General features: G+C 38.2%; 1 protein-coding gene across 2 annotated transcripts in view; it reads right to left on the bottom strand.

Annotated features, from left to right (window-relative positions):
- Window positions 1-17255, bottom strand: part of LOC146556742 (glypican-6-like) — a 78159-nt gene extending 60904 nt beyond the window's left edge. For both annotated transcript variants that reach the window (XM_085248917.1, XM_085248918.1), the window contains exon 1: window positions 16803-17255. In XM_085248917.1, coding sequence (XP_085105043.1) covers window positions 16803-16953 — 151 coding nt within the window. In that variant the 5' untranslated portion in view covers window positions 16954-17255. The remainder of the gene's footprint in view (window positions 1-16802) is intronic.
- Window positions 17256-17954: the final 699 nt, after the last annotated feature.

The following is a 17954-nucleotide window of genomic DNA, read 5'->3' as shown; positions in this document are numbered from 1 at the left end:
AGAGAAACTATCTACAGGGTATGAGAATTCACTTTTAAGTGTTTCATCAGTTTCACCATGGGTGTGTGTTTTTTTGTGGGCATGTATTTGCTAAAGCAAGGAGTAGCTTTGTAACCTCCCAGAACTCAGCTCCCACGTAAAATATAACCACCACGGTGAATATTTAACTTCCATGTAATTATTACATCAGCAACTGAATTGCTCCATTTTAAGATCATTTTATTTTATGGTACTGATAAAAAAAAGAACACGTTGTGAACATGTTGTGAAAATAACAGAACAGCACCGATAAATGCCAGAATGTAAATATTTGAACACGGTGTAATCAAACAACAGTCTAAGAGCTGCAAGGAAAGAGACTTATGCAAACCTTACTTGTGAAATTCATTCTTAGCTTTGCATGCCTCACTCACTTTACTTGTTTCATTCAGTTGTCAGGCCTGTATTGACTAAATAGCAGGTGATATCAACAAATAACCAAAAGATGGATCAAAAGTCTTCATTACTACACACCATTGTTAAAAAGACCCTGGAAGATAGATGGTAATAGCATCATACAACCGAGTCCTGTGTTTCCAGTGCAGCCTTCTTATCAGATATGTCAAGAAGAGGGAAAAAATACATCTTGACACAACAACCCTACTGTGTGCTCCAGCAGTCTCAACAGAGTGAAACATCACTTAAAAATAAACCTGTCGTACATCAACATATGGGAAGGAGCTTTCAAGGGACTTCACCACTCAGCAAAGTGCCATGACCTTCCTAGTCAAGGTTAAAACAGCCCTGTAGCTTCACAGATAATCTATCTACAGGAGCACAGACCACACACACATTAGCCACACAAAGGATGGAGTATGGGCCAGAAAGTTCTTTTACAACAGAAAAAACCCCACTCTTGTGTGATGTAAACATGCGTTATTATTTTTTAAGATACGTTGTCAACAGCATCAAAGTACTTAAAACATCAGCTCGATTTCCACATTAAATTTACCAATACAGCAGTTTTTTTTTCTCCATTCCTTCCCTAAATCAAATAAAAGGGCCAGTTAGCAGAACACAGCTATCACTGTGAACACAAATACCAGAGATTATTGTAAGAATTCAGTTCCGGAGCCTAGTGGTTAGATTTTCATTTGAGCCCATTATCCATTTTATATCTGCAAACTCAAAAAGTTTTAGGCACTGCAGCTAAAATTAGGATGCTTTCCAAAATGATATACAAAATACTGTTTTTTTTTTTTAATAAACTTCATTCCATCTGCAGTGAACAAACCAGGATAAAATAAAAATTTCAGCATCACAAGATCTTTACAAAAGAAAGATGTCCCCTTTGACATTGTAATTGGGTTTCACTATGCTCTGCTGCACTTTTAAAATCTGTGTTTAAAGAAAAAAAGATGTTAACTTAATATCTTGTTAGATTCTAGCAGATGTGTTGGTCTCTGGTTAGAAAAATAGAATCCTGTCCTCAGCTGAAATCATTACAGTAGATGTGAGTTGACAGTTCTGTCTTTCAGACAGTGGCATGTACAGTAAACTTACTGCAAGATTACTTTGAATGGTAATTTGCATTAATGTGTGAAAAATCACTCAGCTTTTTTCAAATAGCGGAGCTCCTCTTGCAGTCACAGCCATTTGCCCAAGAGATACTACAAATGAACAAATGTTACGAAGTAACTGTTATTGGGAAAATCTTTTTCTTTCTTTGTCACCCATCAAAATCAGATCAGTCAGAAACTTACATCATGCATGCCAGTGACTCTCATGTCGTGTTACAGATGAGGCGGGTGCTGGTCTGCAGTCTGCTGCGAGACATTAATTGACTAAATGAAGCAAATTTTATCCAGTTAAAATGTAAATGGGTAAATTACATTGTATTGCATTTTATATTAGCCTTTCTATTCACATTATGATAACAGAACTTGATGTTATATTTACTGCATTACAGGACTTGAAATTTGAAATAAAACTTTTAGGTTTTGTTCTCTTTTGAGTTTTCTGTGCCAACCTTTGCCCCGTGTTTCTGCTGCGCTGTGTACAACTGTGTCATTTACTTTCTGCTGCTAACATAACAGACTTTTGAATCTTAAGGTACTACTTGCTGTCCTTTCAGTTTCACTTGTAAATGCATTTTAAGGCATACTTCCCTTATTTCACTTTAGGTGACACAAAATAACCTACTTAAAACTGCTTGCATTAACTATGGATTATAAAAAATTAAGTATTTATAAAACCTCTATTAACACATTTACACAATTAAGCATACTTTAACCAATACATATTTATAAATGTAAAATAGTGTCATTAAACATGTTCTATGTGAACTTATAGATCAAGACTGAAACATTCTTATCTGTCTTTATGAATTACATGCTAATGTCTATTAATATAGGATTTATCCTTTATAAGTGATGAATTAACACTTTACTAATGTAAACGTTTACTAATATTATATGGTGTTACTAGTATGAGGCGGTGAGGTGGAAGCCACTCACTGACTTCGTATTGTTATATTTTGTGTTAAATCTATGGTTCTCCGAGTCCCTCACACACATATACAGAAACATGCAGAAACTTGCCATTAAATTCATTTTTGTAACATCGCTGTCCTTCAGATTTAGATGTGTGCTGTAATGGAGTTTCACATTCTTTGTCCGCTTTTCTATCAATCCTTGTCCCTTATTTCACAGAGAAAAATAGAATATTATTGTGACCCATGAGGGCTGTTTTTGGAAACAGCTGTGAAAATGAAAATGTTCTTCCAGTAAACATGTTAGCACAGCTTCGGGACAGCCTCTGCACTGAGCCAAATCTTATGCAGATGGGGGGTTTTGTTTACTTTTGGCTGGTAAGGTAACAAGTATGAATTCCAAATAAAGCTGTGTACAATTTTGAAGAAGCCATCCTTCAGCAGCTGAAGGAGAATTATTGCCCTCTAATAGCCAAAGCTGGTCTTTGGCAAGTCAGTTAATATTAAGTGGACAGGGTGGGTGAACCAAAGAGGCTTGTCCCTGACTAACCTCGCTGTACAAGCTCAACACCTAACCTCTGTTTTTCTGGGGCTAACGGGAGGATGCAGTACTTCACTTTGTATCTAGCCATGGGACCAGACTGTATTTAGCGTGCAGACAAGAAGAACAATTCTTGCTAATTAACAAGAAGCAGATCCTAATCACACGAACATAAGAACAGCAGAAAATACAAGACATACATACAGTGCCATGAAAAAGTATTTCCCCATTCCTGATTTCTCACTTCTATGCATATTTATTTGAGTTTAAGACTCCAGTGAACCACGCTGAGAGCCATTATACACAAATGGAGAATATTTGGAACAGTTGTGGCTCGCTTACAGAAATCACTCCAATTAATACAAGAGTGCAATGGCAACCCATCCAGGAGATAACAAAAAACCCCTCAAACACCACCCAAAGGAATGCAAGCCTCACTTATCTTACTTAAGGTCAGCATCCCCCCAACCCCTCCCCCAAACGGCTCATCTCACATTTCCCAAAAAACATCTCCAAGACTTTTGGAGAAATATTCTGAGACTAATGAGACAAGTGAGACAATGACGAAGGTTGAACTTTTTGGAAGGTTTGAGTGTCGTTACACCATATAAAAGGGCATAAAACTAACACAGTATTTCATTAAAAGAACATCACACCAATCGAACATGTTGGTGGTAGTGTGATGGTCTGGGGCTGCTTTGGTGTTTCGAGACCTGGAAGACCGGACCTAATTGATGAATCCATGAATTCTGCTTTCTACCAGAAAATCCCGTAGGAGAATGTCCCACCATCAATTTCTAACCTGAAGCTCAAGCACACTCTAGCTATGTGGCAGGACAATGATTGAACATGGCAGTAAGTCCACCTCTGAATGGCTAAATACATAAAATAAAATAATAATTTAAGTTTTTGGAGTGGATTAGTCAAAGTCCAGTATCAAACAAGATTGTGTTGCTTTGGTATAACCTTAAAAAGGCTGTTTATTCTCAAAAACCCTCCAATATGGCAAAGATAGTGCACCAAAATTCCTCCACACTGATGTGAAAGACTCACTGTCAGCTATTGCAAATGCTTGATTGCAGTTCTTACTGCCAAGGGTGACCCAACCAGTTATTCGGTTTAGGGGAGGAGTACTGAATTTATATAGGGAAGTTTGAATTGTTTTTTTATCCTTAATAAATGTAATCATCAAAAATGGCATTTTGTATTTATTCAGGTTATCTTTGTCTAATATTAAAATCCACTTGATGATCTGAAACATTTAAGATGAACAAATACTGAAAACGTAAGTTATCAGAAAGGGGGCAAATCCTTTTTCACAGCACTGTACATGGCTGTCAGTTGTGCTGCGCCACACATCAAACCTGGTAAAAATATACAGCTGAGTTATAATGAGATAGGTTTATTCATGCACACAGATTTATTAACACCTACTCAAGCTGTCATCATAAGTCATAATTATATCATGTCACTCAGTGTCTGTAACCAAATGGGGTGTCAGTCAATTTAGCTACCTTATTATCAGTGCTAATGAAGCTCTATGAAGATATTCAAATTCTACATTCGTCCTGCTGAGATGGGTTCCCATTTTACAAAACTTCTCTGCCAGGCACGTACAACATGTTTATGATATATTTTGCAGTCTTTAGCAGGTTTAATGTGTGATAATCCTACATGACAGAAGTGCAGTTGTTTATCTAAATCTGTTTTACATATTTACACGTTGTATGCTTACTTACTTTCTGCTGGTAAGCAAAGCGATACCTTAAGGCACCTGTTGTCCTTGTTTACTGTTCAGAACACCTCCACAGGTGCCTGTCAAAAACCATCATTGCTGCTCAAGTCACACCTACATAAGCTCTATGTCTCTGATAAAGACCAATTTTATGTAGTGTTCAGATCAAAAGTCCAAAATGGTTCCCCTTACAATGACTAGTGATGCAGCAAATTATCATTTTAACACATTACTCTTCATACTGAAGATCTGTTTCAACTCACTTCAACCTTGTACCAAATATAGCTCACTAGCATCTCACACAATTAAACTTTGCCTGCAAATATTTAGTTTTTTTTTTCCTTGTACAAACATATACAATGACATTGTTTACTTCCTTTATCATTTATCTAAGAAGGGCACAGGCAAGAGAAGATATAAAGAAGATGCAATTATCACACAATTACACTTTGACATGGCTTTAAGCAAAAAGAGAACGTGCTTTTAGAAAAGTTAGACATCACAAACTGAAATGCCGCAATTCAACGCATGACTCATGTTGTTTTAAAGTGTCTAAGTTCCTGTTACACAAGCAAAGGTAGGCCAACTCTCTGAAGTATTCCTCAGTGTACCTGGCCAAAGAGACCCAGAGCATATGTGCTCTGCCATCTGCTGTGTCCCATGGTTCCCCCTGACAAACTTTTAATGGATTCACACTCAAAGACACGCTCAGCCCTAATGAGATCAGGAATGCTTGTGTCACTGCAACTTCTTCTTCTTTGTCAAATCAAAACATCCAGCAGGAATTAAGAGTTAAAACAAGTTTGAATTTCTGGCAAGTTATCTTTAAATGTTTAGTTCTTTTAAAACAATTGTTGCTAATATAAAATCCTATCTGATATTTGCTATTCCCCCATGTTAAGCAAGTTTTCATTAAAAAAAAAAAAAGGAGTTAATATACTTCGTTATTGCAGATACAGGACACAGTAGCTAATCTGGCTCACAGTCCATCATAATTCACAGGTTAGTTTAATGACTGAAATACAGAGAGAAGCAATAGATATTCTTGTCATTTGTTGGATGTTTTGCAAAGTGTGAATTAAAATCCACTGAGAAGTTAAGGAGGCTTATATATCCACAGCAAATTAATCTTGTTCATCAATGAAACTGCTTGAGTTCACGAGTATATGATCAGTAGCAGCCAGCCATTAGACAAATGAAATTCTGTATGTCACACCATTGACCAGATGATAGCATAATAGTGAAACGAAGTCCATATTTCAGATGTGGGACCAACAGTGGTGACGATCATAACCAATAAGATAATGATCATTTCCATCTAACCGAATGCAAGTGATATGCAGCATATGTGGCAGAGCTAAATCACATTGATTCCGTCATTTGGTATTTAACAAAGTTTTTCATCATTTTGTGCAAAATTTATCAACACTGAGAATCCTATGTTAACAACTTTGCCAAACAATTAAAATTAAATATTGTTTAATACACCAGAAATTAAATTTTGTAAAACTGCCAATTGTGGCCATGAGTTTATGTTAAAAAAACAAAACAGTTATGGTGAAGAAGCTTCTGGTGAACATTGCTTGCAAGATTTGCTGAAATCTGACCAATGCTCTGAGAGTAACGATTTTTATGAAAACAGAAAAAAGCATCAGTAAAACAACAAATATGACCTCGATCACCATTTGGGTAAAAACCCATTAGGTGATCATTGTGTGTAAGTTTGTTTAAATTCAGGCAAATACAACTCACCAGGGCATAAGACAAATGGAATAAAGCAAATTCTTTTCAATTTCATAAATTTCTGCTCCACTTACTGTGATCTGACATTTCCTTGCGTGGTTTAATCCAAGCAAAAATCTATCCAAGACTGGAAAAGCTGTCAACTATTCAATTCTGCACTAAAATATTGAAGACATTTAAAATCCAAAATCCCTCCTAATCTAAATAAACTGCTCCTTCACACCTCCGAGCCTAAGCAATTCTGTTTTATCTGAGGTATCTTTTTGCAAATTTAGACCAAAGATTTTGACTGCCCATGTGGTCATTTTTTATTACAATCATGTTAAGTGCAAAGTACAAACTCAATGCACAAGATGCTGCAAATTAATAACCCTGATTACTGTGATGTCTCAGGAGGTATGAATCAACAATGAGTTAAAAAAAAAAGAATAAAAAGAAAAAAGTAAGTGAGTGGGTGGATAACATATGAATACATGAATGTGATATGTTATCTTCTTGTCTCATGAGCATCATATATGGAAGAGATATGTTGTAAGGGGCTCATTAGATGTGATCCCAACCAAATCTAGTTAGCTCACTTGTTTCACCTTCTTATTAAAAGTAAATCAATAGGTTAGACTTAAAGGTTGCTGTAAATCACCATTCTAACAATGAAGCAGAAACCAAATGCCTCTTACACTCAAACTATGTATGTTAAGTGCCTTGGATGTCTGAAAGAATAGGACATTAGCTAAATGTCAGCAAATGTTAGCTGATGGCCTATGCTTCTAGACACCCAAGGCATGCATACTGGTAATTTCAATGTAATATGCATTCTGCTTCATCCCACTTTCTCTACAGCACACCGAAACAGGCCCCTTAACCAATGGGTAATCAGACTTTGACAAGACAAGATCATATCGTCAGGAACTATACAACAAGAGATATTCATTGAATATGAACATCATCATGGATCTTTAAATCGCTGTATTCCACACACCTTCACACTTTTAATAACGTCTCTAGAGGGTTTTGTGTACAGAATAGCCAAGTTTCTTGCTCAAGTTGGAACTTGCATCAATCAAAAATTGAATGAAATTATTCCTATCACATTTTGGGTCATGTCAGAAGTTATTATGAAAGGCATGTTCATGTTTTAAATAACTGGGGGATGCTGATACAGAGGGGTATATGTCCTTGGGTGAATGAGGACAGGTTCAAGAGGAAATGAATTCTCACTGACATAAAACAGTCTACAATAAAAGCAGCACAGTACAATGGTATGATGGTATTCTTCATCCTCAGGAGAGTCAGCGTGAAGGGAAAAAGGACAGGAATAAAGATGTTGGAGCGGTTTCATACTCCTAGCAAATGTGTCAGTATATATATATATATATATTTTGAATATGTCAAACTATTCCTCTGCAACATGCCATGTGCAAGGCTGCGTGCGTGATAAAACAGTCAAACGTTGACTCAAAGGTATAGCTTTTCATATTGAAATGTTTTTAAATGTACTATAAAAAATATTTTTCAGGAAAGAAATATAGGAGTGGAGAAAAAACAACCTGTTTCTTTAAAGGCTTTGGAAAACTTGTGAAGAGATGAGTTTTCCACATTTATATAAATATTTTTTTCTAACAGATTGTTTGCATCTTAACATAAAACTCCTGCTCATCAGGTTTCTGGGAAGATTGGAGATGACTACAGTTTCAGATTAACAATTGAACTGTTGCCTACTAAAGGTTTTTTCAGTAAATTTTAGTGAATGAAGCAAAAGTGCCTCCAGCTTTTTAGACATGAGAATTTCTCAAATATAATTCAAAACTGTACCGACTTTTAAGTGGGGAATGTAGTGTGCATTTTTTAACCACTTTATGAAATTTTACAAAATAATAATAATTTTAAAAAACAAAAAAACCACAAGCATTAATAAGGAAATTCGATACAAGTAAATCATGACAAGGACTAGACTCATCTTTACAAAAATCTTTGACAAGAATACATATATACATATGCAATAAAAAAATATGTTTGACCTTGAGGGTAATAGCTGGGGGATATTTATGTACCATATACCCTTCAGCAAAGTACACCAATATCATTACAGTTAAAATTAATGTATGGATTTCCCTAATACCGTGTACGGCACATTTAGGAATGACAAGTGCAGAAATAATCAGCATATGTAGCACTATGTCTAGCTTTGACATTTATTGAGGAGTGCATAATAAAAAGCCTAGTGGAGGAATCCAGTGTGGATATTCGATCTATGCATGCCTAGAAGCCCCTGAGAATGAGAAGTGAGGAGGCAAGCCTCTCTCATCTGCATCAGTTTGCTAAGTGGAGCATGGCACATAAACACACTACAGGTAGCAGCTGGTGGCTGTTTAGAGACCCTCAAGGCCCTGAGACCTGCACTGATCGTTACCTTTCACTCAGTTTACAGTTTAGAATACAGGCACCGGTCATTATACCTTGCTACAGTGTAAGTGTCCTCAAGCCAGTGGCCTTGTTGCCTGAGAAGGAAAGGATACAGCTCTGCTGCACAAGTACATAGCTTCCATTGGTGGCTTGCTACACACCACACTGAACTATCCTCAAGAGCAGTGTAAAGGCAAGTATAGACTCCAGTTACGCATCATGTCTAGTCAGACGCTGTCAACAAGACAGGAGTTGCTAAAGATAGATCCAACAGCAGCAACAAGGCATTCGAGTTAGCTTTGTTTCATGATGGCTAAGTTTTGACTGTTAGATGTGATGTTGGGAAAAAGTACTGGGTATACGCCGCAGTCCAACGCCAGAATTTTGATACTAATGTCAGTGAAAAACACACTGATCCAGAGGATTGTTTTTGTGAATGTCTTAAAAAAGAGACAATGAAATATTGTCAACTACAGGAAACAGTGTAAACAGATCTCCAAAATGGTAGCCTATAATGGTCAAAAAGAACAAAACAGCATGAGTGACAAGCGAAAATGTGTTTATGTCAGTTTCTTAAAACAGAAATGAAAAGGCTCTTTCATTGTGGCTCCAGGTTAGAATTTAATTGGACAGTTGTTGACAGGAACTAATAGATCAAAATAACATCCATTCATTTCTTGCAGGAGAACTCATTTGTCCACATTTCAAATGATTCTGAAACCATTAAACGATGATTGCAATGCCATTTCACGAGAATCTGTGTATTGTTTTTCACATATTTATTGTAAATAAGTTTAGAAAATGTTAATTCCCCGAGGCAGCAGCATATTCCTTTAGTAATGTATAGCTGTGTGTCAGCAATATAAACCAGGCATGCCAGCCTTACAGCATTTGGACAAGCTTCAATAACCCAGTACATTTTACTAAAACTAAATTTTTGCAACAAAAGAAAAATAGGGATAGGTTAATTGGATAATCCAAATTGCCACTAGGTATGAATGTGCGAGTGAATGTGAGTATGAATGGTTGTCTGTCCTTGTGTGTTAGCCCTGCGACAGACTGGCGACCTGTCCAGGGTGTACCCCGCCTAGAAGCTCGCCCTATGACAGCTGGGATTGGCTCCAGCGCCCCCCGTGACCCTGAAATGGATAAGCGGTAGCGAATGGATGGATGGATGGAAAAAAAAAAAAAAACAAATGGAAAAAAAATGAACAGGTTTCTGCTACATAGTAATAAAAAGTGACTTGTACCTGGAAATATCTCAATAATTTACTTATTCACATAATATGGACTGTGAATTAGTCAAACAAACAGCATTGTTAATATCTGCCACCTGAACCCCGTTTGGTTTTTAAATGTGTAGGATGTATTAAAATTTCAACAACTGGAGTTATGAGCAGCAGAAAGTTGGACATAAACCCTGCTGGAGGCCACAAACAAAATAAACAGAAAGTTTGGGTCACAAACAGGATTAGGGTTTAGGAATATTATCCAAAGAGTACTTTTGGTGTTAAAAAAAATATCAGTAACCCTGAAGACATCAGTTCCCCTCCTTCCTGAAGAAACACAAACACATCAAAATTCATCAAAATCTGAGAGGAGTGCATTGTTGCATAAACTGTAGGTTCCAGACAGGCAGAATAAAATAACTTGGTCTTGGACTGCTGGTCAGATACAATAAACTCAGTGCATGGCTTTATGAGGGTGATTGTGCAAGCAGCCCTCTTGAATAGTGCATATGAAGAAAAAAAATGGCTTGCACACAACTAAATAAATATTGTGTATATCAAACGATGATGGTGCTAAAACAAAGACTATATGCATGAAAACAAAACTGTTCAATAAAACATGCAGTACCAATTTAAATCCAAATAGTTCCATTTAAATAAGCAATACACAAATAGATAAACCACGCAAGCACAAACAAATAATCCTTATCAATTTTACAAGACATAAGCTACAAGAATACTCATCAAAAGCATATACAGAAATGTGCTATAAATACTCACAAGGCAAGCAAACAGAGAAACATGTGACAAGAAGCACAGACACCAAAGATTTTTTTTTTCAATGGGACACCTGGTTGGGACTTGCTTGTGCACATGCAAGAAACAAGTCTTTCTGCCAGAAGTTCTTTCTCGTATCCGACTGAAATGATTTATGAAATGTAGGCAAACCTGTGAAAGGATCTATTTAACTAATAAAATATTATTGCCCTAAATTCAACTAAGTTAGCTCTTGGAGAACAAAAATCAGTCCATCAAGTTTCTTAGTATAAATGCATTGGGGGATGCATCAGGAAGGACATCCAGTGTAAAAATCTACGAAATCAAATATGCAGAGCTGCCCAGTGTGGCAACCCCTTGTGAATAAGGGAGCAGCTGAAAGTAGCTTCTTAATGGCTTATCCAAATTAATGTTGTGGAGGGGCTGAAACTTATCCCAGCTGTCATGGGACAAGCGACAGTATGCAACCTGGACAGCACACAAGTCTAGTCCATGACAGTAAACTAAAACAACCAAGTTTAAATGGTAAATGGTCTGTATTTGTATAGTGCTTTACTAGTCCCTAAGGACGCCAAACCGCTTTACACATCCAGTCATCCACACATTCACACACTGGTGATGGCAAGCTACATTGTAGCCACAGCCACCCTGGGGTGCACTGACAGAGGCGAGGCTGCCGGACACTGGCGCCACCGGGCCCTCTGACCACCACCAGTAGGCAACGGGTGAAGTGTCTTGCCCAAGGACACAATGACCAAGACTGTCCAAGCCGGGGCTCGAACCGGCAACCTTCCGATTACAAGGCGAACTCCCAACTCTTGAGCCACGATCGCCAAAATCGATAGGTCGGTGCTGATTTATGAGTGATCATTCCAGGTTAGGTTGGGGCCTCATCATGGAGAGACTCCACCTGTCAGTTAGCTTGGAAACAACTTAATGTGTCTCTGGAAGAGCTGAAGGAAGTGGCTGAAAGTTCTAGGTGACTCTGTTTAGGCTACTGCTCTCACAGTCTGGACCCAAATAAGCAACAGAAATGGATGGATGGATGGATGGATGGGGACACAAACCCTTTTAAATAAAAGTCCTTTTTTTTGACCCGTGCATCCACAGCAACCTCAGCCTCATAACTGGTACGGTCATCTTACATTTCTGAGTATTTCTCCTAGAAATGTTTTCCGGCAGAAAATGTTGAAGTAATTTTTTGCGCTACTTGCTGTTGTTCAGTGCTTTATGAATTTTGAAGTTGCTGTGGAAAATAAGCAGAAACATTTTTAGTCTACTGCAACATTGCTCATCACTTTTTTTTGTCTCCACATTTACATTTACAGCACATTTGTGTAACCGATTAAGTTGCACTTGGAGTATGTTTTGTCTGTTTTAAGTGTTAAGCTTATAAAGTATTAAAACTTATGTATAAGGCTAACACTTAAAAACAACAACAACTGTGTGTTAATCCACTTCAGGGCCAGGAGTTTGTACTTTTGTGCATTCTGCATAAAAAACTTTTAGAAATTTCCATTTCTTAAATTTATTTTGATGTACTTTGATTCTGGTGGTGTTATGCTTTTAGCGCTGCAACCCTAAAAGACTTGCAGGACACAGTTTCTTGCAGCTCTCACAGGAAACACCCGCAGAGAGAGCCCATCATGAGGCCATTTTGGCATCCATAAGTATGATTGATGACATAGGGATGCAGACAGCGAGAATTCCCCTCTGCCATGAGAAAAATGATGATTGTTTGGATTTTTTTTTATTTATTTATTTCCCTGTTAGTGCCCCCCTCTGCTTCTCAGTGGGACACATTTACATTACGTTAGCAACATATACACTCAAAGCCTGGGGCTACCAAATACAAACAAAACAACTCCCGTGGATCTCAAAAGTCCATTTATCCACAATTTTTATCACAAATACTTCGATGTTTGTAGAGTAAAATGTAAAAAAGGTAAAACATGCCATCGGAAGCCATTATCCCTTTCAGGACCTCACCCCCAAATCTATTTCAACATGTGTGACTGGCAGGAAGGTCGCAATAATTTCACAATACATCACAGCAACAGTGGAGTGTGCTGCAGGGGCTAACAAAGTCACCTGGCCATTCCCTTTGCAGGCACTGCCATTTAGCCCTTTTTAATCCCCTCCATCCCATTACATGACAGTAGAAGACCTGTGCACATTACATGCTTCAGTAGAGATCATTTGCCTCGCGCAGGCAGCCAAAGATCACATAAAATATTACCACCCGTTATTTCTGTCCCACCTCCATCTCCTGACTGGCAGTAAACAGAGCTGGACGTCAAATGATAGCATAGTATATGACATCCTAAGAAGTTCCATTGAATCCCGCAGTCTGCCATATGACTCACTCTCCACGTCTCAGACATCGGGTAATCGACTGAGTGGAAACGGAGACAGCAGATAAGACTGAGTGCAGGTCTTAACTTTAACAAGCAATAAAAAAGTGGATTTTAGAGGCAAAATATAATTAATTTTCTTACAATTAAATTAAACAGATATAATTAAAGTCTTCTGAGAGGGTGGTTCATATTTTAAGATGTGCAAACACTCCAAAGACTTTGCAATTCATAAGTTCATTCCTATTTTAAATATCTTCACAGTATACGAGCTTCCAGCCCGGTCTGGTCAGCAGAAAGAATCATCAGTTAAGTCTTGTGGAATTACTGTACTCGCTGAGCCTTCAGGCTTTGGATCATAACAACATTTTTGTCAATAACACCATCTCCAGTGCTGTCATTCCCCCTGACCTGGTTCCTCTATTGAGCCCAAACACAAACACACACATACGAAAACACACACAGAAAATCTGGGGTACTAAGCTTTTCATTTCAACTCCAGGAGAAGACGTGGTAGTTATTTCAACATTTTAAGTAGTACAGAAATACTCTCACAATAGCACCCTGATGTTTCACGGTTATTATTTTCACTCTATTAAAATTGCAGTGGTTGCAGTGAATTACTCATATTGGCCAATCTTATAGAAAAAGTTTGGGTAATATAAAAAAGTAATAGATATATATTTCAATAGTATTCTAATTTGATTCATTTAAATATAAGTACAATCTAATTTAATAAAAACACAACTTTACAAATACAGAGTTTCCCAAATATGTTTTCCAGTCTCTAACGGCATCACATCAAAAGCAGCAAAACCACACACACATCCGTCTGTCACAGACTTCAAGAAATCAAACCGCCAAGTGAGACCATTCAACAAAAAATGCACAGCATGCAGCAGCAGCAGTGAAAGCACCATTTGTGGAGGTGGACCAGTAATAAGTTTGAGATTTCCCCTAAATCGTCAGTGATTTTAATAGAGTGTGATGGCAGTTGTGAGACTGGCACAAACAGCAAAACAGGAAGCTTTTGAAGCTCTAAAGTAACTTAAAATTTTTTGTAACTTTAATGATCAAGTCGTCCGTCCTAAACAGCTCTTCAAGTCATCACGAACTGCACAAAAACAGTATTTAAGTTCGCATTAATCTGTGAATTGGTGTTAATGTCATTTGCAATCTGTCTGTAAACTCCACAAATCATAAAATGTGAACAGTAACGTGCCCTTGACACACTCATTGACTACACCACTACCTCTACATCATGTGTGTAATATAAATGAATGACATTTCAGTGAAAAAACTAAATAACTAAAAAGGGGCCGAAGCTAAAAGCAGATAATGCTGCATTATTAACAACATCTGCCAAGTGAATTTCATAAAAATATATCCATCCATCCATTTTCTTAACCCCAGGGAAGCTGGGATCTATCCCAGCTGTCATTAGAGCTAAAGGAAGGGTACACCCTGGACAGATCGGTAGTCTGTCGTGAGGCTGACACGCAGGGAGACAGAAAACCATTAACGCTCATATTCATGGAGTGCGAGAGGAAGCCGGAGTTCCCGGAGACAGCCCATACATAGGCAGGGAGAACATGCAACCTTCCCAAAGTAGCTTAGTAAAGTAAAGTAAAGTAAGCTTGTGGATTCAAACCCAGTACACCCTAGATGTGAGGCAACAGTGCACAGCACCACCACTGTCTATAATGTTAAAAAAAATACACATATTTTAATAAGCTATATTACTCAATTATAGTCCAAATGATGTCATTTATCCCCAAATCAGCTATTAAACCAAAGGCTCTATTTTCAGGAGATTAAGTAAAATAGTGCAAACAAGTCGTGTGCCAGCCACGAGATTAAATTTTAAATCAGTTCAGACTAATATAAACTTACATAGCGAAAAAGAAAGCTCTCTGCATTTACTACATTTCTGCTAAGAAGCAACTTGAAGGTTTTTTCATTTATTTATTTATTGATAGGACAATGTTACGATTTTAATCAACTTTTAATCAAAAGGAATTTGCAAATTTATTTTAGGCAAGATCTGGCTTGGCTTGAAAGTTGTTTGCATGAGTAAGAGGCAATGAGCTTTGAGCCCAGAGGACATGTCTATCACTGTGCGAATTTGCTGAGTTGTTGATAAAGCGTTTCTCCCGAAGACATGTAAGGTTGTGACTCATTCAAAGAGAAGATCAAAAGACTTTTATTCAGGGTGACATAATTCAGGAAAGAGACAGATTGGATTTTTTCCACTCATTCCAGAGATTAGTTTTGATGTCAGAGACACAGATCCAACGGATTTAATCAGTTAGTTATTCAACCCGTCTCTGAACAGGTGTGCCTGTTATCAAATATGCAGCCTTTTACTTGTGCCAGATTCCCTGATTTATAGAAAGAATAATTGATTGGCCTTGAAGCATAACAATGACGACCTGGAGAGACAATTCAATGAAAGAGGCGGAAAGGGGAGACTGCCTCTCATCCATACTCCTGTTCTGATGACATAATGATATTTATATCCAAACTATGCCTGAAAAACAGACCAATTTAATTTAAGTATCGCTGCAGCGAAACACTGACGCTGTAACCTTAAGTCATTTTTCAAATCATGTGTGTAATGTGTAATCAAGGCCAGAGAACACCAAGAAAGATTTCAACAAAACATCATAAAATCTGGTTTTACATGCCAGTAGGGATGCATCGGGCCTGCCTTATTTCACACAAGGTATATTTAAGATAATTACTTATTAGGCTTGTGGCAGAAACCATGCAATGCCAAATGAAGTGAGCAGCGGTTGTGGTCTACTGCTTGAGCATTGCATGAGCTTCATTTTATCTAATCACCCAATTTTCACAGGACAGGAGTTAATCTGTACAGCTGTCCACTCACTGGGCTCCCTTACTTGGTTTTCACCGTCAGAAACCTCTACTGGAGACATGCAGACACATTTCACACTCGGCATTGATAGGGCAGGATAGCCGGTATGACACACACACACACACACACACACACACACACACACACACATATATATATATATATATATATATATATATATATATATATATATATATATATATATATATATATAACTAAATAAGCCTGTAGTTATGCGTTCAGGCAGTTTACATGCGTGGGTTCCCGATTAGAGCAGATCTCTCCAAGCAGCTGTGGGAAGCTCACTACCCCCAGGTAGTCAGTCAGGAGCGTTTTGGAAATCAAGTAGCTCACATTTGTATAAAGTTAACTTCAGTGAGTGAAAATCACAGCAGGTACTTTGTGAGTGACAGGTGGTTGAAAAGCTGGAACCGATTAGTTGGACGTGGTGCAGTCGCAGTAGCGTACCCCTGCAGCATTAAAACGATTTAGCGTCTTAAATGAGTTGCAATAGGACTGCTGAGTATTTTTAACTTTTCCTCTCAGATATAAACACTTAACACAGACGCGTTTACTATTATTATTTTATTTTGTAAAAGTCGCTGCATATTCCCGATCATTTCGGATGCTGTAACCGGCAGGTCGTGAGCCAGTAACTCAGTCCACCCTTACCTGGGATCTCCTGATGGGGAACATGTGAGAAGCCAAAGCCTTTCGCGATGGAAGCCTCCCTCACCTCGCTGCAATTCCTCGCTTTAAATTCGGCTCTTGCCGCAACAGACAGCACAGAAAAAGTGCAAATGATGGTCTCCAGTCTGAGCATCGTTCACTTCTGTACAGATCCCTCACTGTTTAGGTACTCTGCAGTGTCCCGCTTGCTGGCAAAACTCCCCCCTCCTGCAGCAGATTCGCAGGTAGACTATTTAATGACTGGTCGTTTTTAGTGGTTGAAACTCAACTATAGTCTCTTAACACATCCCCCAAAGCACAACGGGTTTGTATCGCCACCGAGTTCAGTTGAAAGTCCCTCGGCGCAGTAGAAAAGAAAGCTGTGAGCGTAAAGGTGCCACATGAATCCAAGGAGCGCGTTTCCCGGCTTGTTGACTCAACTTCGCTCAGCAAAGAAAGCCCATTGTAGCTGCGTTGAAGTGGAAATGCTCTGTGGAGGAGAGCGCTGTGTGTTCAGATGCACCGGCAGGGCAAAAGCGGGACACAAAACGTGGAGTGGAATCGAGCCTCATCCAGTGTAGCAGGTCGGCACCTGCATATGAGATACAACCTGGTAGAAAGTAACAAATACATAAAACATCCTGTAGGTGCTATTGGATTAAAAATGGGAAGATATGGAGCCGACTTTAAAATTGAATCGCTGCCATAAATGCCTGTGGGTATATCCCATTGTTTTTCGTGAGTGTGAATTATAGAATGCAGTCTGTTACACTTGGATTTTTTTTCCTAATATCTGCAATTTAACAAACCTTTACTTGGCCTGCACGTTTATGCTCCACTGGGGAGGTGGCAATTCTGCTGAGCTTAGAAAATGCAAATGTTGATATTTTTTCACTACATTCATCTGATACAGAAGCAAATTATCAGGTTCTGTAGTATCAAACTGTATAAGTCACGAATGTAAAGGATTTGATTAAGACCAGAAGGCAAGCTTTCACAGTTTTATTGATTTTGGAAGAGCTTAATCCCTGGGTAGATCAACAGTGGATTAACGTGGCTCCCATCACTATGCAAAGGATTCCAGTGGGATGGGTTACCACATTTCGAAAGTTCTTTAAAAGTGACACCGGCTTGTTTCAGATGGTAGCACTGGAA

The sequence above is a fragment of the Mchenga conophoros genome, linkage group LG16 (assembly GCF_057382185.1).
Source record: "Mchenga conophoros isolate Kocher_MC1m ecotype Shallow Benthic linkage group LG16, M_conophoros_male_GT1.1, whole genome shotgun sequence".
Lineage (NCBI taxonomy): Eukaryota > Metazoa > Chordata > Actinopteri > Cichliformes > Cichlidae > Mchenga > Mchenga conophoros.
Note: the sequence above shows the minus strand (reverse complement) of the source record. Positions and strands in the feature narration are given on the sequence as shown.